Source organism: Meleagris gallopavo, chromosome 1, assembly GCF_905368555.1.
Source record: "Meleagris gallopavo chromosome 1, MGAL_WU_HG_1.1, whole genome shotgun sequence".
NCBI lineage: Eukaryota > Metazoa > Chordata > Aves > Galliformes > Phasianidae > Meleagris > Meleagris gallopavo.
The window spans coordinates 65414635-65440582 of NC_139404.1; the positions used below are offsets into that span (position 1 = coordinate 65414635).

Sequence of the window (25948 nt, forward strand, 5' to 3'; positions counted from 1 at the left end):
ACTTTGCTTACACTGAACCTGCAAAACCTAACTAGCTCTAAATTTCCTCTCTTTCCATTTTTTTTTTTTTTCCTCTACCATATGATGCCCAGGGACTCCAGAAAGCCTCGCTGAGAAAGAAAGGCAGCTCATGGGTATGATCAATCAGCTGACCAGTTTGCGAGAACAGCTGCTAGCAGCTCATGATGAACAGAAGAAACTGGCTGCCTCACAGATCGAGAAGCAACGCCAGCAAATGGAGCTGGCTAAGCAGCAACAAGAACAGGTGAGTGATTATTATGGTGGCTTTCAGCTTAAAATCATTTTCTAGGTCTCCCCAGCAGATTATCTTCTAGGATTTATACTTCCTAAGGTTGTTATTCACCTCTTTTTTTTTTTCTTTTTTTTAATATTTGTTTTCTTAGGTGAAGAAATGTAAACAAAAATAGATTGGAATGCTGCTTTAATTTGCAATATATGATACTGTGTCTTTCAAAGATACATATGTATCCCAGTTCGGTGGTATTCTTTTCCTGTAGTTTTTGTTGTTGTTGTTGTTTTGTTTTCTTCTAAGTATGTGTAAATAAGTGTGCAAATTCAGTACTCCTATAAAATCTCTAAGTGCTACTTGTATTCAATACTTGTGTTCAATAGGTAGCATTTGTTCAATATGTAGCATTTGAGTTGTAAGGAGGCAAATGAAATAATTGTTTTACCAATTGTGGAAAAAAAGTGGGGAACAATATGAAGTCAGTGAAGAAATTTGATTTTTTTTCTTCTACACTTGAGAGGCTTGATTTTCAGTTCTTGCAAATATTCCCTCCACTGAGAACGTAAATGTGCCTATGGACATGAACAGTTCCATTGTGAACACACCGACACATTTTATTTTATGCAAAAACCACAACTTTTCTAACAAATCTGTACCATGTGAATTTTAACAGAAATGAATGTCCATTTCTTTACCTGAACAGAGAATACTTGGACATCTTTAAAATTTGTCAGTGTTCCACTCTGCTACCTCTTATCTGGAAGCATTTGATCTGTCTGAGCATGTGTCTCAGCTTGTAATGAAACTCATGGAACTCTGCGCATTCAGTCATGGTTGTCATACTTCAATATTAGTATGTTAGCTAACAAATCTTAAGATTCTAAAGCACTGCTGACATCTTCAGATGTTCTGGCTCTGTTTTTTCTTTTTTCTCTATTAAAAGCTTTGTCTTAAATACTTTGTATTTTGTCCTCACACCGGAAATCCCACATAGAGCAGAAAAAAGTGACATACTTGTTAAACCAGCCAAGTTGTATCACACTGTTGTTTACATGGAGAAAATGGATGAAGGCGTGAGGGTGTAATTGGCAGAATCCTTCCACTGGGGGACATCCTGCAGGAAATATTACCTTTGCCCTAACTATTAAAGACATCACTGCTACAGGATGACTGAACGACCCGAGAGTGAAAAAGAAAATGAAGAAAATGGAAAAATAAAGGAAAAAATGCTTCAGGGTTTTTATTAGCATAACTAGGATTTTTTTTAATTTGAGAAAATGTGTATAATTCTGTTGCATAGAAATTCAAATAAACTTTTAAAAAGATACTGATAAAATCAGTTTTCTTAAAAAGTTGCTCAAGAAAGAAAACAATCTTTTAGATGTGGAGTTAGCTATGAGCGAGTGTTTCTTATGCTAATAGTTTAATAACAGAAATGAAAGAAAACACCTAAGAGGAAGAATGCACAAAATTCCTCCCAGTAACTGTATATAAGTTCCCATCTGACCATGAGATGTGTACACATTCCACAGGAGAATAGCGATACTCCTTAATGTTTGTACTGCTGTGCTAGCTATTCATGAGAGCAGAGCTTTTGTGATGACTCAGATGAAAATTTTCAGAGTTTGCTTTTTCAATTTGAGACATATCATGGTTTATCTTTGTTCATTCTTTAAGAACTCTGATTTGATTACATTATTGCCTGCTTTTTCCTTCACCGTATCCAAAATATATCTATGCTACAACTCCCAGTCATTTAGGTAATGGAGAGAGGATGGAAGTCCTTACGGAAAACACACATGACTTTGAGAGGAGGTGTGTAACTACCCCGTCAACTTGTGAGAATCAGGTTCATTGTAGAGCCATGTAGACTGACTTTGCCCCTTAGGCTCCTTTCTGCTGATATGCCAATAGTCTTTATCCCAAACCCTGTTCCGGTCTCTTTGTGTCTGTTTCTACACCAGTTAAATACACCGATGCTTCCTGAGTGTCCCATTTCCTCTCTTGGAAAACTTTGCATAGATGGTACCAAACATAAAAATAATTTTACTGTCCATCTTCCTTTCTTCCTTTTACTTGCCTTTTCTGCCTTCCCCTATTATTTTCCATCTTCTCTAGCAGTATTGTTCCCCCTTCAGCAGGGAGGAGCAGATTAATGCTCTCTCTTTTTTTTTTTTTTTTTTTTTTCACTTTAGCAGCACCACTTCTGGTAATGAGGAAGGAGAGATTTTTGTCAGTACTCCTCCTCAATCCATCACTGCATTTTTTGTAAGATTTCCTTTCACCCCAGTGTTCGCTATGAATTGCTCCTGAGCATGAGCCCCTTGGCTCAGTGGTAGTCCAGGCTGCTGCCGACCACACTTGAAGGTTTCTTAGCTTAACAGAGCAGCTGATAGGACCAAGCAGGGTTGAAGTTTGCTATGCAGCAACTTTAGGAATGATGATGCATATCTCACACTACTTCTGTGCAATTTCTCCACAGATTGCAAGACAACAGCAGCAACTTCTGCAGCAGCAACACAAAATTAACCTTCTTCAGCAACAGATCCAGGTCAGAGACTGTATCTCCACCCATATCCCTGTTACCCCTTCCTTTCTGTTCCCTCATGTTTTCCCTCGGGCATTTTTGTTGTAGTATCTTTAAGGATCTCTGCAGATGGCTTACATCTTATTTATGGAAACACATGATGATGTTACCTGTCATTAAGCGAAAAAAGTTTCTGGAAGGCCTTGAGTGATTAACACTACTCCTACAGGAATCAGGAAGCAGATGAGAGGGGAGCTGGTAACGTGAACAAGGATTTGCAGGATGAAGTCCTCTGAAAGTGCTCTTCAGGTTTAAATCAAGAGTGGCAAAAAACGTTGCTAAAATGTAATGGATTGCAGTGGCTCTTTTCCAAATCTGTTCTTGAGACTTTACTGAATCAGTTCTCTTCAGTGATCTGTAATCAAGTCTCTCCTTCCCATTGCCTGAAGTTTCCTGAAGTTTCAACACATTAGGTGAAGTAAGTGTGTGAGAAACTGGCCTAAAGGTTGGTTAGATCCTAGAGAACAACTGGGCTCTCTAGGAGTGTAGGCAACTACGTGTAGGTCCTAGGCATCTACATGTTTACTACTGGTAGGAGGAAAAAAAATGCTAATGCAGTGTAACTAGTAAACTTTATTTAACTTCTTTTTCTTCCCTTAACACATTTGGAGGTCTCTTTTCATGGCAATATTTCAGTACTTTTCTTCTGCATGTACATATGCATAGCCTTGTTCTCGGTATAATGCAAATCAGTTTGCCTGTGAAGGTTTACAAGAAGTAAGACGGGGTCTGACATTTACAGCTATCTAGAGTCATGGTAGAATCTGTGCTTGTTTAAGTATGCAGTTATTTACAGAGCAATGCAAGTCAGTGTGGAAGTGGATGTTATGTTCTGTTTGTTCAGTAACATCAGGATCTTCTTTCCAAAATGCTTTAGAATTAGATGCCTAAAATTATGGGCCATATCCTTAGCTGCTTTACAAAAGCATAATTCCAGCCAAATCGGAGGAGTTGCATAGCTTCGTGCTAGCAAAAAAGTGGCTAATATTTCAAATGATACTTTATCAGGAGTTCTGTAACTGTGAAAAACTTCTGGTGAAGTTTCACTTCTGCGTTACAAGGCAACATGTATACAAGATGTGATTTGCTGAAAAGAGTTTTGATGTTAGAAGGCCTGAATTAGGTTTGACCTCTGTTTTTGTGGATTTTTTTTCCTGTTTTTTTTTTTTCTTTTTTCTCTTTTAAAATTGTGTGTGGGAGAAATTTTTCTTTTTTTCTTTTAATTACATTGTCTGTAATGCTCAGAAAGAAGAACAATAGCAGAACCTCCACAATAGCAAGAGAAGTATTTATGCTTTTAGCATTTAGCTATGAGAGTGATTGAGGAAGTTGTTTTATAAGCAGTGAATAAAAATAAATTGAAATAACATAATTTGACCCCAACCCTTTTAAGTTTTAAGGTCTTGTAGATAAGAATGAAGTATGTCTTTTTTTAGGGTTGTGGAGAACACTGATTATTGATAATGAGATATAGAGCCTTTCATCTCTTGATCCCTGATCCAAGTTTGACCTAAGTCAGGAGTAAATGAAAGTCGGCTAGCTATCATCTGATACAAGCTGCAAGCCTAAGACATGATTTGGAGGCCTGTCCCAAGGGATTTTGGATGAAATATTGACCCTGTCAAGGTCAGAATTTCACCTCCAGGGTCCACTTCACACAAAGCCCATCAGATTTGGGCACTCTCCTTTTGGATGGTCACATGATAAAGGTCAAGAATTAAATAGGCAGAGAGACAATACTGTCCTCTCATTCCCACAGAGATGATCCATTTGTAGTGAAATTTGGATTATGCTGAACTGCTTCTTGACAGTTCCACTGTCTGTATGGTCTTTTGAACCCTGGTTGCAGTCCAATAATTGTCAAGTCTCTAAAAAAAGAAATCATTTAAAAATAATTTTAAAAGCCCACTATCAGTGAATTCAATAGAGTACATTTCTTCTCAGTTGCATGTGTAGTTGACTATGGTCGGAGGAAAGTAACAATTCCCGAAGAAATCTGCACTTATATATAAATGGAGACAATGAAGTAACCCCAACATGCCCATGTTTAAAATGGTTAGTGAGTTTACAATCAGGTTATGGTGGGTGGAACAAAACTCTGACATGAATGTAGCTGTGAGTTCAGATTTTCTGACCTTGCCCTAATTAATCTAACAGGCTGCTGTCACATTGGCCCAGAGTTTTTAAATAGCATGAGATTTATTGACAGGGAAATATTCCTACAAAGTCTGGATAACTATTTGACTTATGTGCAATTGAATGATTAGGCTGCAGTTATGAACACAACCTATTTATGACAAAGGATTCATTTTACTTGAGCCAATTTTTTCTAAGCTTGTAAGAGTTGCCATAATTCCAGATAAATTATTACACAGAAAAAAGCTATTGAAATATTGTATTGAAAACATAATACCCTAAGGTTAAAAGAAAGCACAACCTGACTGACCCCGTGATTTATGACTCTTTTCTCTAAGTGCTCTAACTTGGAAACATTCCCCTTTCTCTCCACCACAGCATATAGTCACCAGTACACACACAGTGCTTAAGCAGGGAGAGATTGCCGTGTACCTCTCCTCCTTAGAGAACTGCAAATGCTGCGTTTAAGTACAACTCAATTGCTTCTCTGCTGGTGAGGAAAGGATGCGTTAGCTACTTGAGTTTGGAAAAATGTACCTGGCTCTTGAGTATCTAATTGACATTGCATCTTTTCTAAGTCCTTCTCTTCCAGAGTAGCTGGAAGGCAGTTCCACTAACATGGAAGACTAGCGGGTTGTCTTCATACAGAGAGTTAAGTAAAAGGTAATGCTAAATGGGAGAAAAGTTGCTGATTAGGCTGAAGTCAAGAATTTGTATAACCTCATAATGCTAAACATGATCTACATTTATGTTTTTTGATATAGTTAGAATTTTTATTTATTTTTTTTTATTTTTTATTTATTTATTTTTTTGAGATGTTCTACACCTCATTTGTGAGGGCGGTTGAGTTTCTCTGACTGAACTGAGCCTTCTCCCATCTTTTTTTTTTTTTTCCACTTTGGAATGCAGTTGCCCATGCATACTGCTTCCAGTTCTGATCTGTTTTTCTGTGTAGTTTCTGCCTGCAGAATATTTGGGACCTTCTGCCCTACACACCTCAGTCTCATTACCAGAAATGAAATTGAAACTTTGTTCCATTTTCTCTCATATGCACCAGCAGCCCTGAAGATTTCAGGCTGCGTTTCAGAACAGCTCTGTGGTGATATACAGGCTGACGAAAGAGCATGTAGACACACTGACTGTTCAGGAACTTCTTGGACAAAATCTGCTTTTATCCTTCAAGGCTTTAGGTGAGCTCACAGTGTCACCTCCTGTCTTTTCTGGGAGCCCAAAATGGATTTTGTAGTGCTCTTGCTCTTCAGTGAGTATCAGTTGGGGGATCTGTAGCTGTCCCATCAGGAGGGCTAGTTGTTCCTTTACTGTGGTGCTAAGGTGGTCCCAGAGCACAGGCAGTGAGCACCGGTGGTCTTGTTGCCTTGAAGGGTATCCCCAAGGTGCAAAGTTTGGGGCCCTGGTATATTTTACATCTTCCACTTGCTCAGAGAAAAACTAACCTAGGTTAATGGTTTTGAAGCTCAGTGACAAAAGTCACTTCAATTGAACTATAAATGAAATCCAGTTGTTAAAATTCATAAGGCAATTCATATTTAGTATGGCATGGTTGGTAAAATAGGTCAACCTTGCAGCCTAAATTGTGATAAAACCAAGGTTGCTAATCTCACAATTTTGTGGGAGGCCTGACAGTGTTTTATGTTTTTTCCTCAAACTCCAGTTTTTGGAGTCATGTGATGACGAAAATGCCAGCTTTCATTTATTCAAAATGTAAATTTCTAGCTCTCATATTTCCAGGCAAAACTTGAAACCATGAAACACTACAAGCTCCAAAATTAGAAGGCAAACAAAACAGAGGCCAAATGTTGTTTTTTAAACTGTTCTGATTTTTAGTCAAAATTTTTTTTGGAGAGCCCAGCTCAAGATCTTGCAACACTTCAGGTTGCCAATAATCTATAACTAAGATCTCGAAGCAGCATGTAGAAGCAGCGCCACTTTCCAGTGTCTCTACACTGGGCCACAGTTGAATAGTGCCAGTACTCAGTTACTAATTTGTTTCAGTTCTGGATGATGCACTTAGCCCAAGTACTGAGTGCTATCTGAAACGTGTCCTGCCAGACAGCAATCATTTAATTACATGGGGTTTTAGTATAGGATTTGTATGCTCCTTGAGAACCAGAGATTTGTCAGAAGATGTTCTGATGGGAAACCTCTGGTTAGGAAATGTGACTGAAGAGCCAGTGAATTCTGACTAAGCTCTGCTGCAAGTATATGAAGGTGACCTCAGCACTCCTGCCTCCCTAACTTCTGCTTGCCACCCAGATTGGTGTGCAAACAGTTCAGCACCCTGTAGCACTTGGCAGGTATGTTTCTGCCCTCTGGAGTCTGGGATGAATGCTTACCAGACCTGCAGAGCCCCTGGCAGCTTGTGTGAAATGGGCTGTGGGCACCACCACCCTCCATACTGTGTGACTCCATATTACAGGCTTCCTGGCTTTTTGGCATCCCTCAGCTGCCCCGGGTGTCCTCCCAGCTCCAAGGCCTTCCTGTTTGCATGTAGATCCAGATTTCCATCTTTCCCATCCACTGTCAGCTGACAGTATCCCTTTTCCCTTGAGTTGCATTGGTAGATGGAGAAGTCTGGCTGTGCTGATATGTTCCCAATTCAGAATATTCCCATTCTTACTAAACTCTGAGGTTTAAGGTGTTGTTCCAGTTTGGAATGTAATAAAATCTTGAGCACTTGGAATTTCCTGCAAGATGGTTAGCTGTAGCAAAATCTATTTTTCAAAATCTAGCTATATTTTGGGGGGAAGGAAAGAAGGATTTGGTTTCTTTGTTACGCAGAAGTTCAGAAAAATATTTCTTATGCCTAATGTGCCAAGATAGAAATAACACAGTTGTTATCGTCAGAACTTTCCAAACACAAAGAGGCTCTGGTTTGATTCCAGCCTTCCAAAACACTAGTAAGAGGGCCTGCCTTCAGAGTGCTTCAGATACCATAATTTTGTGCACAAAACTTGTCTATGGAGACAATTTCTGTTGTTTAGACTTATTGTTGCTTTTCAAATGCTCAGGTTAATGATCATCTCTTACCCAGAGTTGGCTGGTTGTTGTTCAAGCCTGTTTGCATTCTCTTTGTTAGAGAAAACTTTGAGATTTTCAGTAGCATGGTAACAGATGAAATTTATTTGTAAAAAATACCTGTAGCTCCTTCTTGTTTTAAGAAGACACTTGACTGTACGAATGAGAAAATGTGGAAATTTATTCTCTGCTCCAACAGATTTGCTCTCTAAATTGTACAGCACACTCATCCTTTCATTTTCTGTGTCTTTCTGGAAAGCAAAGTCCAGCAAGGCCACTCCGTGAGCTAAATACTTGGAGTGGTTTGTGCCAATACAGAGTAGAGATCCTCAGTGCAGCCTTAAGGACTTGTGAAATCTCTTTCTTGGTTCCTAACTTCTTACGTGACTGTAACCTGGATTTCTCTAGGAGGCTTTGAAGGGCCATAGATGACGAATCCCTCAAGACACAAAAATGAGCAACCACTGCGCAAGTGGTTGGTTACAGATTTAGTAATGTCTGTTACTTCTGTATCATCGTTTGCCTGGGAATTCTGGCTTTCTCAGAAGTCAGTGACAGCAGAGCAGTGCTTCGTGGTGCTACGACCTCTTTGCAAGCCACTGCACAGCAGAACAGTATTAATTCTTCTGTAATTAGAGTCCTTTTTGCATATCAGAGAGAGGTGAGGACAAAAGGTTTCCTTCCTAGACAATAAAGCTGTTGAAGTGAGGGCTTGATCCAACTCCCACCGAACTTAGTGAAAGGGCTCTTATTCATATTAGTGGGAGTTTAATGAGACCTTTCTTCAGGAGGAAACTGTGAGAAAGTATCTTCCTTCTCATACTTCAAAATATTTTCAGAACAGGCTCTGTCCACTGAGCCAGTTTGTTTTCTTGTGGGGTTTTTTTTTTTTTGTGTTTTTTTTTGTTTGTTTTGCAAGTGTGGATATGACAAGCTGTGACTTCTCAGTCAAACCGACTGGGCTCATAGATAGGTTGGGGACATTTAGTCCAAATTCATCATGTGTCAGGAGCAGCTGTTTTCCAGCAACTTATAAACACGGGCATACTGAATTCAGTGAGACAGGCCCAAGAAGGAGTCACACTGCAGCTTTTCCCATGACTTTGCAACCTCTTCCCAAACAACCGAGGTTGCCGGCAAAGAGGCTAAACAATTGTTTCTCACAAAAGCTCTGCAGCTGATGTCCTATCAGTTATCAGAATAACTTGCCTGTCCCTTGAGCAGGGAAGAACCCCTGGGAAATTAATTATTCGAAAAACAAAACAAAAAGGAAGAAAAGGGAGATGAGGTTGGAGGAGGAGATAGGGGAAGGGAGGAGTGAGAAGAAAAATCTAGGCTAGAAGTCGGAATGAGCTAATTGCTTTTGGAGTTCAGCAAATAACGTATGTGTTTTGCTGAAGGGTATGATGCATGCGCTTTAGAGTAACCTTCGCTTCCTTCATTACCCTAAAAGTTAGGTCACATAAAAGACTACACTTATTTATGTGCAGAGGAATGTTTTCCACCAGTATACCATGTTCCTGCTCCCAAAGATTACCTCTATAGTAGGCATCTTCTTCAGTCTCAGGCCTTTCGTACATTCTTACATAATCCAGACTTGCTGACTGGGGTAGTTGCACCAGTGCAGGCAAGGAGAATCTGTTTGAGATTCATACGAGTTGCATTTATTGGGATTGAAAGCATATGCTTTCATCAGATAAAACCAGTTTTTTTGGCCTGTGCTGAGGTAGATGATTGAAACAGCACTTGCTGACAATGAAGCTTTCTCCAGCGTTACCAATCCTTGGTGTTACCAATCCTTGTTTTTTTCAGACCCACTCTCCAATTTCAACATCTCCCTGAGGCACTCCACAGTTGGTACCCCTTTCTTCCATTTCCAGCTCCCTGACACTTTGATCTTTCATAGGCAGCTGCCCACCCTTTTCCTCATCAGCTACTCCTTTCTGCCAGCTTACTCCTTTTTTTTTTTTTTTTTTAAATTCCTTCCCAATCAATATTACCGAGGTCTTTTTACTGGTTTTCATCAATTTTTTATTGGCTGTAGAGAGCATGTATGTCATTTTGTGAATGTTTTTGTTCAAAATACGTGGGGTTGTGGATGCATGCTTATGCAAGCTATGTTCATGTATCCATGCAGGTATTTACACAGCAGAGGTACAGGAGCAGAAAACACCACAGCAGTTTGTATAAGTGGCTTGGGAAGCTGAATGTGAACTCTTTATGGCTGTGATCTTGGCCATATGGAGTGTGCGTAGTTAGGAGCACTTTTGTTGTGCAGCCAAAAAAGGCTGCCACTGCTGCCTCTGCAGCAAGGTAAAGCAGGAGATAACAATAAATTTTTTACTGCTGGCTGGCGGAGGTGTTTAGGATGTGTTTTCTTTATATCTTCAACCGCCCCTAATTGAAGATGCTTTAAAATTGAATGACTAGCAGTCAAAACGTGTTTGCTTCAAGCTGAGAAGAAAAATGCTGGTGTCTCTGCTTCCAAACTGATTGCGCTTTGTACACAACTGACAGCCACAGTCACTTTGAGTGACTGATAAGTGGGAAGCTTTGCCACTTATCAAGGAATGCACGCTGAAAAGAAAGGACTGGAGCCGTTCAGATGCTTTGGCATGTTCAAAATAACATCTCACATCAGTCAGACTCAGAGGCACTAGGAGACATTTCAAAATAAACTTTATATCTATCTATCTATCTGGAGGCAAAGATTCAATTTAACAGACAAATCACTCTGTGGCATCACATTGGCTCTGAGAGAACATTGTTATAAGGGTCACCAGTTGCAAAATGACTCACCAACATAATTTGAGAGCATTTATTGTAGGGTCTCATGCCCCTTTCCCCTGCCGCGCCCCCCCCCAAACAAACCTGGATTTGAAAATTCACATCTGAGTGTAATTCTAGTGATTTCTTTAAATTGGGGGGTTTCACTCCTCTTGGCCAAGGAATGTTTTGTTTATATATCGTGTGACATCCTGAAGGATCCCAAAGATAATGAAACTGCCAAATTCTGGTCTTGTTTGTTTCCTCTTCACTATTACGGAATACGTTTGGGATTGCCTAGCTTTAACTGAAATCAGAAATGGGTTATTTAGGGTTATTTAGGAGTTGCTATGCTTTTCAGTGGTAATGCATGGTGTGAATAGAAAATGGAACTTGGGTACGTTTGTTGAGATACTGTTTGATGATAGTATTATATTATTAAATTGTGGCCTAGAGGAACTGAGGTGTGAGGGTACATTTTCTTGTGCTGATTCTGGTCATGACAGAAGTAACAGCCAGTGCAGGGTTTGGCTGGTCCACTGGAGGCAATGATATTGTAGCCTGCCTTAGGAAGCATCATAGGAAGTAGTATATTAGGGTTCTCTCTGTAAACATTGTGCAAGCAACACAACCACATGCTGTAGAGCTGAGGTGGTTGTATAGGGTTAACCCATGTCCACTGGTAGTACTTAAACAAAAAGAGTTCTCAAGACTGTTGCCAGGTTTGCAACTCTTGTTCTAGCAATGCTGGGAGTATTGCTGTGTAAAGAATGTTGTCTATGTGCTATGATTCTAAACATTGCATTAGGGCATCTAATTCTGCTCAGCTTCTTCTATCTGAAATGTTTTTTCTGTAATCAGAGTGGCTGTATTTGAGAGACGTTTGGTACTCTGGAGTTGCTACCAGCTCCTATACCTGCACTATTAAGAGACAGAAATTTGAGGAGCGTTTTGTTTCTACTGGCAATGCTTTGCTTTTCTGATTCATCTCTTGCCATGTTAAGTGGTCACGGCTTCATTTTGACAGCTCATTCAAAACAGAGTACTTCAAGCTTTGCCGGAATAATGGCTCAAAATGATTCATAGGGAAGAGTGTGGTTCCACCTACTGAATCAACACTACTGTCTTCATTACCTTGGATTTTCCTGAGACATCCGTCTGATTATGCCTTACCCTGCACAGTTCAGGAGACAAGATGAGCTCACCATTGGTGGTAATACCATACAAGAGACTAGGGAATACTTTTTTTTTTTTTTTTTTAAACTCACTTTCTGCCAGCTATCAGAACTGTATTGTATAAATTAAAGTGGAAAACAGTTACTTATGGTTGGTATTTGTAAGAACAGTAAATGAAATAGTTTAATCACTTGAAGGGTAGTGGCTGAAGAGGCAATATGAGTAAAGCTTGACTTGGAGAAAGAGAGAGAAAGCTACTGTTGGCTAGTGGAAATCTGTGCTGAACAAAGACGAACTCTAGAGTTGTGGATCTTGTAAGTTTCAGTTTTGATTTCACATACTGTATTTGGTATCTATTTTAGGCCAACTTCCACATAAAAAAATTGAATAAAATGCATAAAAGGTAAATAAATTTAAAGATTATTTTCAGGTTTTTATTGAAATGGGTTTGAAATATGCTTTGGAGGGGCTAAAAGGTGTATGTCAGAGTTTCTTGTCTTCAGAAGTAGGGAGGAAAAAAAAAAGAAATCTAAGTTCTGGGACAAACATAAAAAAAAGTTATTAAAAGTACAAGACTTGTAAAAAAGGCAGTAATAAGAATTAAATGGGACAACTTTTATTCACAGTGCTCAGTTTACAAATATTTTACAGTGGGGAAACTCATTTAGAATGTATATATAACCACATTGTTTTTATTGAGTTTGACTACTTTGGAAGACAATTGACAGTTTTCAGCTAACTTTAGAAGTTGAAATTTGGATCATTTCAACAAAATTGTTTGTAGATAGCAATTCAAAATGGATTTAGGCTGAAATGATCAAGAGATTTCTATACTTCTGTATGTTGTAAAAATTGCATACAAAGAAATACTGTAGTTAAGTAGTGAAGTGAGGCCTTTGAAAGTCAGAAGTGCCAGAATCAGGTTAAATGAGTGTCTTTATTTTATTCCCGGCATCTTCATCATGCATATTGAATAAAAATTGGTATCCTGGGGGAGCAGAGTTACATGATAATATAATTGTAGACTGCATTCACAAGAAGGAACATTAAAATTATGTGGACAAGCTTAATTCTCGTATTCCCTAACTTTTAAGTCCTTGACATTTCATTCAAAGTATCATTATTTAAACTGTGTTTCTGTGTGTTTTTGATGGCCCTAAAAGCACATAATGCTGATATACCAATGACCTGTAATGTCATGTCAGCACCATTTAAACCCTTGAGTGTCTGCATGGGACAAATGCCAATGTCACTTGAGTTATAGGAGAAATGATATGTTCTCCTATGCTAATAGGGGAAAACAGTTATCTGGCCGTGTGGATAGGAGCCCATACTATGATGCTCTTCTCCTTCTGTATCTTGTTTCCTCTCTCTCTGTCTGTCACCGTCAAATTAGGGAATACTTTTTTCTGTTACTGTCCTCCTCTGAAAGGAAGACAGATTACATGGGTGTTTTTGTTTTATTTGAGCAGTCTGCACTTTCTTTTCAGTGCCCTCTACTTGTTCCCCTTATTCTCCCTCACTGGAGTTGGAACCGGATTGGTTGTGATCACAGGCTTCCACTAATGAATTTTTTCCTCTTAATTTACCATACTTTTTATGTTTTACCAACATAATGGAGGGTGAAGTTATAGAATTAAAACTGTCGGGTCTTTTAGCTGAGGTGTCTTTTGCTTTGATTATTTGATGGAAGCCTCTTTAAGTGTTTAGCCCTCTGAAGCTCTATGGGTTACAGTATGTTTTGTTGTCTTTCAGACTGTGTGTAGAATTGTGTCTGTGGTTTAAATGTGACTGAGCTGCAGTCTGTCAGTGAGAGGTGTTTATATACATACATACATACATACATACATATATATACACTGTAGGTAATGAGTTTGAAGTTCTTGGCATTCTCAGGAATCACTTAAGTGTAAATTAAGAATCATCTCAGGTTTCTTTAACTCAGATATCAGAATTTATAGTCTAGGAACAAGTAACCATATGTAAAATAGCTGACTAATTGATACACTTGCACGTTATATGGAAAATCAGGCTACCTGAATAGTTATATACACACATAGGTGCATATTTTCATGCAGGTTTCACAGGTTTAGACCGTCCTGATTCATACACAAATTGCAAACATGATTAATTAACAGTATGTGAACTTCTTACGTTGCTCAAGGATTTAGGGAGGAAGGAATCGGGATGTTTTCTGTGTGGGTGCCACAGGTTGTTAATACTTATCAAATTATGGTTGATTGTGGACGTGAATTCTTCAAGGCTTTTTTGACAGTTCCTTTTTAACTAAAATCATGGCAAATATATAGAACCCCTAATTTAGATGGAGGTGTTGAAGGCTGCAGTATTTCCCAGTGAGAGAGTGATGCATTCACTCAGAGATACAAAGTGGGCAGAAGCAGATTCAAATTATTAGAAATTAAAAAACGTGGAGGAAATAAAACTTTCAAGCTCCTCACCTTCTGTGGTGACGGCTCTCTAACTAGAGCATGTAAAAGGATGCCTCTGTTTTTCTGCAGAACCTGGTTCTGGCAGAAGGAGTTTCCCTGGGTACAGTCACAGTCACTTGATAAATGAGGTGATATGAAGCAAAGTTCTGGGGAGCTGATACGTTGTAGTGTCTGGAATTAGAGCTACTCTGTATTTCTGGTATTTCCTATTTACTTGAGATGAAAGAAAGAGTTGAAATGCCAATTTTGAAGAATTTCAACTTGCTGTGTCGTGAGTTTCAAGATACTATTTAAGTCTACTTTTCTTACATTATTTCTTATCGCACAATTAAGAAATTATTTTTGGTATAACTAGAATAAGGAAATTCAATTTGTAATCGATGTACTGTTTGTTCTGTGAAAATAATATTTAACTTCTTACTTAAAAAAATAAATGCATCAATTTAAGGTATTTTTATATCCTCTTTCAGTATCAAGGTGGATTTGTTGAAATCACAAGTTTGTTCTCTGTGTCTTTGTGAATTTTGTTTGAGCTCAGTATCTTCTTAGCAGAAACTTGCTAGGGCCCCATGGGAGGAAAACTGTCCATTGTGTTCTTTTCAAAGCAGGCTATCTTTTTCCTGGGGCTGGGCTCAAGCAAGTTTATTCTTCCACTCAGGGCTATCTGAGGAGATTCCTGTCTTTTCCAGTGCCTAGGAAGCAGAACTCAGATACGTATATTGTATTTGTTGCCATCATATAATCTGTGCAACTTCCTTCAAATATGAAGAATTACGCTTTCCCCAGCTGTTCATTTGATGGGATTCTAGCCCTTCATTTAGAGAAAACTGTGCTTCTCCAATTCACATTGTTTGAACCATGGCCTCTCTTCTATACCTATTGTTTGTTTTGTCTTTTTTTGTTGTGCGTAACAGGTGTTTCTTTCATACAACCAAGGCAGCAAAGCAAGGGCTTCCTTTATGGCAGATCTCTTGAGACTTTGATTAAACTCTTCTTTGTGATAAAAATGCCACTGCCTTTAAATGAATTGCACATGTAATCTGTATTTGCACAAATGCCCTCCATCTCTCTGACCTCATTGCTAAAGTCTTTCTCTCTTCTGGGACATGTATGTTTGCCTTTTCTCTTGTCTTTTGTCACAGACCTGATTCCTTTTTACCTTCCCAATGCTGCACTCCCCTCTGAGCCTGGATGTAGCCATGGGAATGGTTTAAAAGGAATAAAATGTTTCTGCAAGAACTCCTTTTTTCCGGTGTCTCCTGTCACTCCCTCCACAAATATCATTGCCAGATGGGTGGGAGAACCTTCTTCAGAGCTTTACAAGGGGAACCAAAGGCTTGAAGCTAGCCTGTTGTTCTACACCTACAGGAACAGGTCTCAGCTATTCAGGTTTAAGTAGCATAGATCTTGTCTGTCTCTTCCATCTTACTGTTTTCCTTCACACGGTCTCACCTGTGGTTGAGGATGGTTCACCAGTAAGAAAAATTAAGTGCTTTGATGTTTTGTAGGGGGAAGGTATGTATATATCATACCAAATTGTGTCATGTAGGTTTAATCCTGCTTTTAGTTTTTGGATAGAATGGGACATACTCTTTTAGTATGATCCTCTGGACTCTCTGGATGTTAAGACATTTTCAGAGAAGCAATGCAAACCAAAAAGAGGCAAGAAGCTGGTGCCATGTTTTCTGGTAGCTCAGCTGGCCCACGCTACTCAGGTATCCTCAAGGAGTATTGCTCCCCTATAATGCATTATTCTCATGCCCTTCTCTTTGTACCAGTACATTTATTGGTTACATGCCCTGGGGGTGAACAGATACAAATATGCAGTAGTCAGAAGAGATGTAATGTATGCCATGGGAGCCGTGCCAAGCAATTAAGGATATAGGCATAATGATTTACAGGGTAAGCAAAGCCTCCAGAGAATGCTACTCTGTCCAGGCTGCCCTGTGAGTACACAAGAGTAGTAACTTGCATCACTTCAATCTACCCGAGGTAACAGGTATCTAATATAGCTGGGCTCCTGCTTTCAGTCTGAGACCCATCTTCTGCTGACAACTTTCTGTTGTTTTAATCAGTGGTTAGAACTTCCCAAATGTCATCTACAGCGCCTCTGAGAACCTAGCTATATAAAGTGTGTTTTTCCTCCTTGTACAGACTCACCGGTAGTTAGAATGGCAGGGGTATCAGCACAGCTGAGACGTGACACTCGCATTGTATCTATTTTAGTGCCCAACTTCGTGGCAGTGGCAGCATCTGTGGAAAATATGAAGATAACTGTCAGAAAGAGTTTTTGAAGGGCGTTGTACTTAGAAATGTTAACCCTTCTTCATGCTTTCTATTTGATTTAGCATACAGTAGTTAGCGGTGGAAGATGAGACTTTAATAATGTCATCTAATATGGTTTCCTAAATTGGTTCTTTCTCTTAAAACATATTGTCTCTGTTAGTGTTTACTTACACAGTGCAATAAAGGTGGCTCGTTATATTATTTAACTCAAAACCCATGAAGCTTTACTTCAATTTTTTTCTAAAAAACATCATGGATGGCAGGTCCTGAAATTCTCTTTTCCTGTGCCAGTGTAAAGCATCATAAAATCAGAATACTAGCATTTACAGCCACTTTATGCTGAAATAAAAGTAAATCAACAGGATGCAGAAGAGACGATGATGTAACTATTTTATCAAGTTCCACACAGGTTCTCCTTGTAATTTCCTCTGTCTTCAAGGAGCCTGAGCCACTGTTCTAATAAATAAATGCTAAAAATAGACTGTTTCCCTTAAAAAAAAAAAACAAAAAACAAACACCACCACCAACAAACAAACAATTCTAAAAGATCCATTTCTGAAATTCAGGCATGCAGACTTAGCTCCTGTTAGAGTCTGGGCGTGATTTCTGGGAGCCTTGCACCCATGTTGCTTTCAGCATCATCTCCCTGCCCGTTCCTTCAAGGAGGGTCCTGCTGCACCAGGTTAAGCCTTCTTTCCACCAAGAGGGACTTGAGGAGGCTCCCTTGGAAGCCTGTCATTGCATTTTGTGGCTTTTACAAGGCAGTGATGCTTTCTGAGACATGTATGAAGCTCACCTGCCCAGAAGGATTGCTACTCAACAGTCTGCTTTAAGACAGCTTTGCATGTGAAAGACTGATTTGCTTCGTTTTGGGACTATGGCTCAATGGAAATGTCAGAAATATGGAAGGATAAATACCGAGTTACATTAAAAAGAGAAAAAAAAGCGCTCTGAAATTATCTCTTGGTTCCATGTTTTCCAAGGTTTTGCATTAGCGGGGACGAAGTCACGGTGTGTTGACACAGTCTAATGTGCAATGACATAATACCTGGAATATGGAGACAGCAAGAGGCGCAAAATCAAACTTATCTGAGTTTTCGCAGGAAAAGAAGGGATTAAACTTTGCTGGTTAAAATATGGATTTTTTTTTTTATTTTTTATTTTTAATAAAAAAACTATCCTAGTTCAATTGAGATAAACCTACTCAGATCTAATTCTTTCCAGTCCCTAGGAAAAGTGGGCCTTAAGATTTTGAGCCTATTTGCCCAATCCCTTTTTTTAGAAATAAAGATTAGGGTAGGAAGTTTGGTCCTTATCTCTAAGGTTCTTACTGCTTCAGAAGGAAATTGAAATACTTACATGAAGGACACTTTCTTGAACTTCTGATTTGTCTTCACTCAGATTATTTCAGAAAGCTTCGGCAATGTAGATTTCCCACAATGCTTGGCTGTTTTGTTTTTATGTAGAGGACCTATGATAAATTGTTGTTTCTGCCTATGAAATAGTAGAAAGCATTGTCAAAATACTCTAGTGACTTAATATTCAAATGTTTCTGCATGTGCATGGAAACTGCTCTGGAAGCATCACTCCCCCTTTTCATAACTACCAGGTGTAATTCCTCACTACCTTTTCATCCCATTTGGTTAGTTATAGTTGTTCCACAAAACAGCATTCAATCACCATGTCTTAGTGGCATTTCATTCCTCATTGGCATGGATATTGTTAGTAGTATATGATACGTGTCTTATATAGTAATGTTATGTTATGTCTGTATGTCATAATGGTTGGGACTTCCCTTTTTTTCTTTTTTCCTCTTTCGTTCTTCCTCTTTTTCCTTTTTCGTTTTCCTTCTCTCTTTCTATCTCTGTCCCTGTCTTTATTATTTTTTTATTATTTAAACATCCTGTTTTTCAGACCAGGGGAGTTGAGGATAGAGGGGAAGCAGCTTGCACACTGTAATACTGTACCTCATTGCCAGAACCAGGAACAGAACCCAGATTGCCAGTCATCTCCCATTGGACCACAATGCAAAATGTGAATTGAAGTGCAGAGCTAGCACTAGAGATTCAGACCTCTTTTATCTCCTGTCTCCATTTTTTTTTTTCTATTTTTCTATGAATTTTCCAATTTCAGTGATAGAAATTGAGCAGTTGCTGTAATGATACTGGGGGTGAGAATGAGCAGAGAAGCACACAGAAGACAGTCCGTGTTGGGTTCAGAGTCAGATTTGTGTTCATCATTCCACTGACATCAGTAGATTTAATGTGTAATTAATTACACGTTTACTGATCTATCAGTAAAAAGGCAGCGAATAATGGATAAGGAGTTTGAAAGGATCATGTTCTGTTCTCTTCAAGGTGAGAAAACAATGCTTTGTATTTTCAGTAGTTTGTTTTCATATTTTTCTAAATCTATTCATTGTTACAAGGATAAGACTTTGTAAGCCCACAGGTTTCTTTGCCAAGCATCCTGATTTCAAGAAAACTGCCTAGGCAAATCTTGGTGTAAGGCACTTAACAGTTATTATGCATGAGCCCTCTTCTTACCTGGCCACTGGTAGGTATATATTCTGATCTGGCTGCACTAAGCTGTGCTAAATGTCAGTAAGATGCTGCTTATAGTTTGCTTTGTTTTGTTGTTGTTTGTTTGTTTGTTTTGTCCTGGATTGATCTGCCCCAACTTGGAGAGCTTCACTCACTGACTTTCTTTCCAGTTTCTGGATGCTTAACCAGCTTTCCTGCCAGTCTCAGGGCTCTGGTTACCCACAGCGTGTTTTATTTAACAGGGACAAATGGCTGTGCCTCCAGCCTGCTTTTCCATTCTCTCCCCCTTCTTCGTCTATTTTTCATTTAATGGCTTGCTAATAACGAAACCACAAAGGCAACAGTAGGGGCGGCATAAACACATGCTCACCTACGGGGGAGTTGCTGATGTTTTAGAATTAAAAACCAAAACCAGATTATTATGATAATAAAAGCCAAGACAGGTGCTGGGCACTTTGTTTATTCACTGATTAAAACAGTCACAGTGTGACATCTTTTTATATAATAAACTAAAGGGCAAGGTGGATTATTGCATTGCCAAGACTTTGAGTATACCTTAATATTTGAAAATATTTGAGAAGGTCCATCTGATTTAAAGGGTCACTGTGTATTGCTGCATACCAGGAATATACCTGTTTTGTAGGGAGGTGGGCAAGAAGTCAAATATTCAGAATAATTTGTCAGCTGTCATAGCATTCATTTCCTTATAATTTGGTATAATCCCTTGCTAAGTCCCCCAGAAATAAGAGGGAGGACTGTCTAAATCTGTGCCTCTGCCGCTGAATAGGATGTCAAATAGTGGAGGCAAAGACATGTGTTGTCTTCCTTATTTGTCTCCTCTGTATAGTAAGATGCCCAGTTTCTGTTAGGTGATTTTGAGCCCTTATCCTTTCTTAAACCAATATCAAGGTGTTCTGGATTGAATTTAAAAAATCCTTAATCCAGTTCATCCTCCTCTGAACATATTGTGCTTGTATTTTTATAAGAAAGATTCTTCTGGATTTGGCTTTCCTATTTCATTGTATTTTTAATAAAAGGAATTAGTTTTATCAAGCTCATTTTTCATATGAAGTTCCTTCGTATCAGGCAGAATTTTATGTGGAAATAGCAAACAGGTTTTAGCCAAAAGCATCCTCATTTTCTGTCCTTCAGGCTGTTTACACTTGCATAAAGTTCTTGGCGTAGCAAAGTTTGCTATGTTGGGAGTTCCACCTTTACACTTCTAAGTGTGTGTCATGTGAATTCTCTCCATTGTGCAATTAACAGCTTCTTCTCATGCCTGATGCTCTAAATCTGCAAGTGCAGTACGCAGATACTTTTTTTCTTTGTCACTCTGCTTCAGGCTAAACGTTTAGACTGCCACTCTGAGTTAATTAAACACCTATTTGAAGTTAAGCTGTTGAATGGCAAACAAAGTAATATAGTTGTTCCAGCTCTATGCAATTGAGTTTGACAGAATACTTTCTGCTTTGTCCCATTCTACTTTCCAGTTTCCCTTCCTGCCTCATGTATTGCTTTACCAGATGGGGACATAAGATTTGACAGACAAGAGGCTACATTTAGCAAAGGGGCTAGCTGATGTTTCAGAAATATGCATGCAGAGTAATGCTGCTAATCCTTTTCAAAGTTCTAGACTTTGCAAGTGAGACAAACTTTTTATGAGGACTAATTTCATCTCTGCTTACTCCAAGAAAAAAATATTGTTACTGATCAGAAAAGGCAACCCAAACTCCAGATAATGCTGTTAACTTCTGGAATAAAAGAATATTATAGGCTTAGCTTTTTTCCCCTCTTCATTTCATGTTTCTGCCGTTGTTCTACTCTCTTGCTGCCAAGGGAAGTAGGTGTTCATAGGTAGGCAGGTCTCTTTTCACGAGGTAGTTGTCTGCCTCTTGTGGAAGCACTAGGTTTTCCAAGGTAAATGTGTTTCACTGAACTTGTGAGGAAACTAAGGGATTTAGAATTCGGTGCTAAGCAGGCTAAGGCATGAAAACTCACTGTACTCATTACCTGTGAACATCTTAAGAGTAAAGTCTTAGAAAACAGGGAATTGTTGTAGCACTCATTAGAAGCAGTAATAAAATCCTTTAGCAGATATCGTTTTCGGAGAATACATTTCTGTAAGTGGTCAATACAGAAGCCTTTGGAAGTTTGTTAATTATTCCTTAATAAAAATTATTCCTTTGCATGTTCTTTGCCTTTCCCTCCATATATAATTTCCTCCAAACATAATTAATATAAATTATAAAATAAAAATATATTATAAAAATATATTCTCTCCAAACATAATTCTTTGCATATCAGGAGTTCACTTGTTGCATGGAACCCTGCAAAGGCAAAACCATTTTTTAACTCCCAGGATGTTTTTGCATGTAAGTATTATCCTCATTGTACACAATTAAGGTGAAATGTGTAGGAGTTAATCATCTTATTTAAATCAATACATACAAACCTGATTCTTACAGCTAAGCAAGACAAGGCCATGTCTTTCCTTAGGCATTAACACTAGGAAGATCTAAAAGATCTCTGAAGAAGCTATTTTACTTAAACTAAAACTCATTTTTGCTCAGGCAATATCATTGTATCAGAAAGAAATGGGGTAAGTTTTAGAAAGCATAATGCAGCAAAATAGAAGACAACTCCTCCTGTTTTATTAGTTCCATCTTTTATTTTAAAAGGTGTAAGGAATCGATAAGTCTTCCCTTTCTTTCTTGAAATACATAAGATGATTCCGATGTTTTTTATTACTATTGCAATCCTGACCAGTATTCAGTATATTGTTTATGGCACATCATAGTGCCATAATATCTCAGACCTTCTGAACTCTTAATTACTCAATGAGATTTAGATTTAAACCAATAGGATTGTGTACTGGATAAGATGCCAGACTAGTCCCATCTTTTTTATATAAAGTTTATATGGTACAGAGTTTATCTGGATGTTGAAGTGTTCTTCAGATAGTCTCTACAGACAGTTAGCTCTTGGGCTCCAGACTGGTATCCAGTCTGGAATACCAGGTGGTTCTCCATTGCCAACAAGTAAGAAAGGTGATAAATAAGTTGTGATTCAGTGTGCCTTAATCTCTTGCTAGAAGGGGTATCAGTCTTAGAGACACTAACCTCAAATGAACTCATTAGCTCTTTTCCCAAAGCTTCTCTGCTTCCTCTGTTCTTTATTATTGATGGCACCATCATCTTCCTCTTTAGCAAGCAGATTTATATTCCAAGAATCTGGTTTGACTCCTCCAACGGCTTTCTTTCCCAAAACTTCTTGATTATTTTCATATAGTATTTCTAAAATCCCACCCCTTTTTTTTTTTTTTTTTTTTTTTACACCTAAAACTCTCATCTATTTCTTTGTCTGTCAGTGAGTTGATCCAGTCAGTTTTCTGCTGTCATTACACTAATGCTGTTTTCTCGATTCTCTGGCAGGACATTACTCAAATGCTAACCATCATGGTTTCCGTATATCTTACTGCGCTCTACACCTTCCTTCAGCCTAAACATTAGCTCCTTGTTTCTGTAACATCAAATTGAAGTTCTGTGTTCTTCCTCCAAGGGTCTTCACAGATTTGTCACTTGTAATTTTTCTCTAACATTTTATTTTGGTCTTGTTCTGTTCTGCTGGTGATGCTCATCCCATTGTTTTGTTTTTCCTATCCTGTCCTACACTTCATTCCAAAATGCACCAAATGTGTAGAGTATCATTTTCAAAATGGTCCAATTGTCCAAATTATTCCTCAGATTTTAATGCTACTGTTACCTGGAGGCAATTAGTAAAGCCTTGAAATCTAGACTGGAGCCAAGCACAGCACCCTGAACAGTTTTGTTACACATTTACTCCTTTCTTCCTTACCACGTTCCACGTTTATGTTAACTTGTCTTAAAAAAGAAAAAAATAATAAACCTGAGTATGTGTATGACTCTCTTTCATCATATATAGTCAGATGCTGGACTTCTGCAGTGCTTTGAACTTTCTTACAATAAAACTAGTAAATCATAACAGTAACAGGAATGTTTACTTAACATTCTTACTTTCCTCTCTGAATTTACCTGGACTCAGAGACCAGAATCATGCAACAGAGCTTCGTGTGAAAAAGCCTTGGCTTGCGTGGGATATTGTTGTAATGATGATAGTAATCTGCTACAAATTAACTTATTTCTGAAGCTCAGTTGTCAAAATGAATTCTGTCAATCCATACATTCATGTGAAAGGTTTTTGACATTCTTAAGGATAAGGATGGCTATGAAACATGTACCCAAATTTGGTTTCACAGCATCATTTTCTCTCTGCTTCTCACTGTCTGCTCAACAGGCCTTTAAGTTGTTCCTAACGCCAGGACTCGGGGATCACAGGGAGTGGTTTGGGTTGGATGGGACTTTAAAGATCTAGTTCCACTTTCCCCGCTATGGACAGGGTTGCCAACCACTAGATCAGGCACTAGATCAAGTTGACTAGCGCACCATCCAACCTGGCCTTGAACACCTCCAGGGTTGGACTGTCCTCAACTTCTCGGGGCACCCTGTGCCAGTGCTTCACTACTATTAGAAAAATTTCCACCTAACATCTAATATAGATTTCTCTTTTAGTTTAAAACCTTTCCCCCTTTTCCTATCAGACCACGTAAAAAGTTGGTTTTCCTCTTGCTTATAAGCTCGTTTTATGTACTGCAAGGCTGCACAGTGTGGTGTCCCTGGAACCTCCTCCTCTCCAATCTAAGTCCAGCTCCCTCAATCTTTTTACAGAGGGGAGATGCTCCAGCCCTCCGATCATCTTTGTGCCCTCTTCTGGACCCAGTCCAACAGTTCTGTATCCTTCTTGTGTTAGGGGCCCCAGGCCTGGACACAGTACTACAAGTGGGACCTTAAAAGGGAAGAGTAGAGGATCACAATCACCTCTCTCACCTTACTGGCCACTCCATTTTTTATGCAGTCCAGGATGCCATCGGCCTTCTGAGCTGCAAGTGCACACTGCTGGCTCATGTCCAGCCCCTTCTCTGCAGGGCTGCTCTCAGTGAGTTCTCCTCCCGGTCTTCCTTCATACCTAGGATTGCCATGACACAGCTGCAGCACTTTGCAGAACTTGATCTTGTTGAACGTCATTAGATTCACTGGGCCCACTCTTCAAGATTATCAAGGTCTCTTTGGACAGTATGCCTTCCGTCTGTCATATCAACTGCATCACTCAGCTTGGTGTCATCCACAAACTTGCTGAGGATGCACTCGATCCCACTATCTAGGTCAGTGATAAAGGTGTTGAAGAAAATTAGCCACAAGATGGACCCCTGGGGGACACCACTTGTCACTGACTTCCACCTAGATGTAGAGCCATTGACCACAACCTTATGGTTGCAACCAGTCCAACCAATTCCAAACAGGGATGCTATGGACTGAAGGAAGCTTCCTGAATCGGAGAAGATGTGATTAAATTGAAAACTTATTTGCCCAATTCTCATTCAGTGTTATCCTCATTGAAAGTGTGCTTTGAATAGTACTCTGTATCACGCCCAGCATTCATTTCTCTTATGCCACAGAAAGCAAACAGTGGTAAAAGGCAAGCTACAATAAAACCAAAAAGCACCTGGTGTTATCTATTCCCTCTTGAGAACTCCTGCTGTTTCAGTATGTCTGTGCGCAGCTGAGTAAAAGAAAGATAGCAGTGGGATTATTAGTGGAGAGAGGAGTTTAGGGGAGACATGAAAAGGGGACCAGTTCTTATTCTGGTTCCCTTTTTTCCCATGCAGTTAAAAAGAGAGAAATGTTGAAGCATGTTTCTGTCAAACTCCTTTCATTGGTCTCTTTTTCTCAGAAAAGTTACCAGTGGTTTCATTCATAAGATGATCTTGAAGGTTGTTTCACTATCACTGGGATAAAGTTAAAGTATTTTGTAAAGAGTACCACTCAAGTGTAAAGAGATGCCTGGTAGGAAAAATAAGGCCTTTGCAGAAAAAGAACAGCAGCCCATCAGATCTTGCTTTTTCAAACCAGGCAGGTTTCCCCATGGAAAGATTAATTACAGTCAGGTTTGGAAGACAGCCTTGCTGTGTTTTTTTCTTCTAACATTAGAAAAGATAAAGGGGGTGATTAGTGTGCACAAAGCCTCTGATCAAACCAGCACTGAGGTTTGTGACAGGAGGTTCAAACACTTTATGGATCACTGGTGCTGACAGGTAGATCACACAGGCCTTAAACAGATGTTTAGTGAGAAGATGAATGTGTGAGATCTCAAACATGCAGGGCTCCTATGCCAGGCCATAATAGCCTGTGAAGCATTACAAAGCCTTTTTTTTTTTTTTAAAACCTGTCCCACTGAAAAGGAGAAATTAAATTTTGGATTTTTTTTTTTTAATTGAAATTATATATGGCTAGTATTCAAAGTTGTTAAACTTTTTCTTTAGGAGATGAAGACTATTCTTTTGGAATGTATGACCATAATTTGCCCTCTCTATAAAACTGTTTCTGTGAACCAATGAGTGTGTGTGCTCTAACGAGGTGCATATGAGATGCTCAAATGGAATAGAAATGTGTTCAAGTTAAATTACAAAGGTCTTTGTATCAGACAGCTTCAGAGACAGGGTGCTTTTTATTGGCTATGTATACTCTGTAGGATATACTGCATCAACTCAGTGATTTAAAAATACAACAATTATTTAAGGCTTGCTAACAAATTGTATTTACTAGACCTCTCCAAGTCTCAGAGAAAGTCTTGTATCAGTGCC

The 25948-nt window shown here is 38.9% G+C and overlaps 1 protein-coding gene across 19 annotated transcripts in view; it reads left to right on the forward strand.

The window, feature by feature from the left end:
• SOX5 (SRY-box transcription factor 5) overlaps window positions 1-25948 on the forward strand; it is a 639945-nt gene that overhangs the window by 491282 nt on the left and 122715 nt on the right. For all 19 annotated transcript variants that reach the window (XM_085231458.1, XM_085231481.1, XM_085231450.1 and 16 more), the window contains 2 exons: window positions 93-265; window positions 2733-2801. In XM_085231458.1, the coding sequence (XP_085087584.1) occupies window positions 93-265; window positions 2733-2801 (242 nt within the window). The remainder of the gene's footprint in view (window positions 1-92; window positions 266-2732; window positions 2802-25948) is intronic.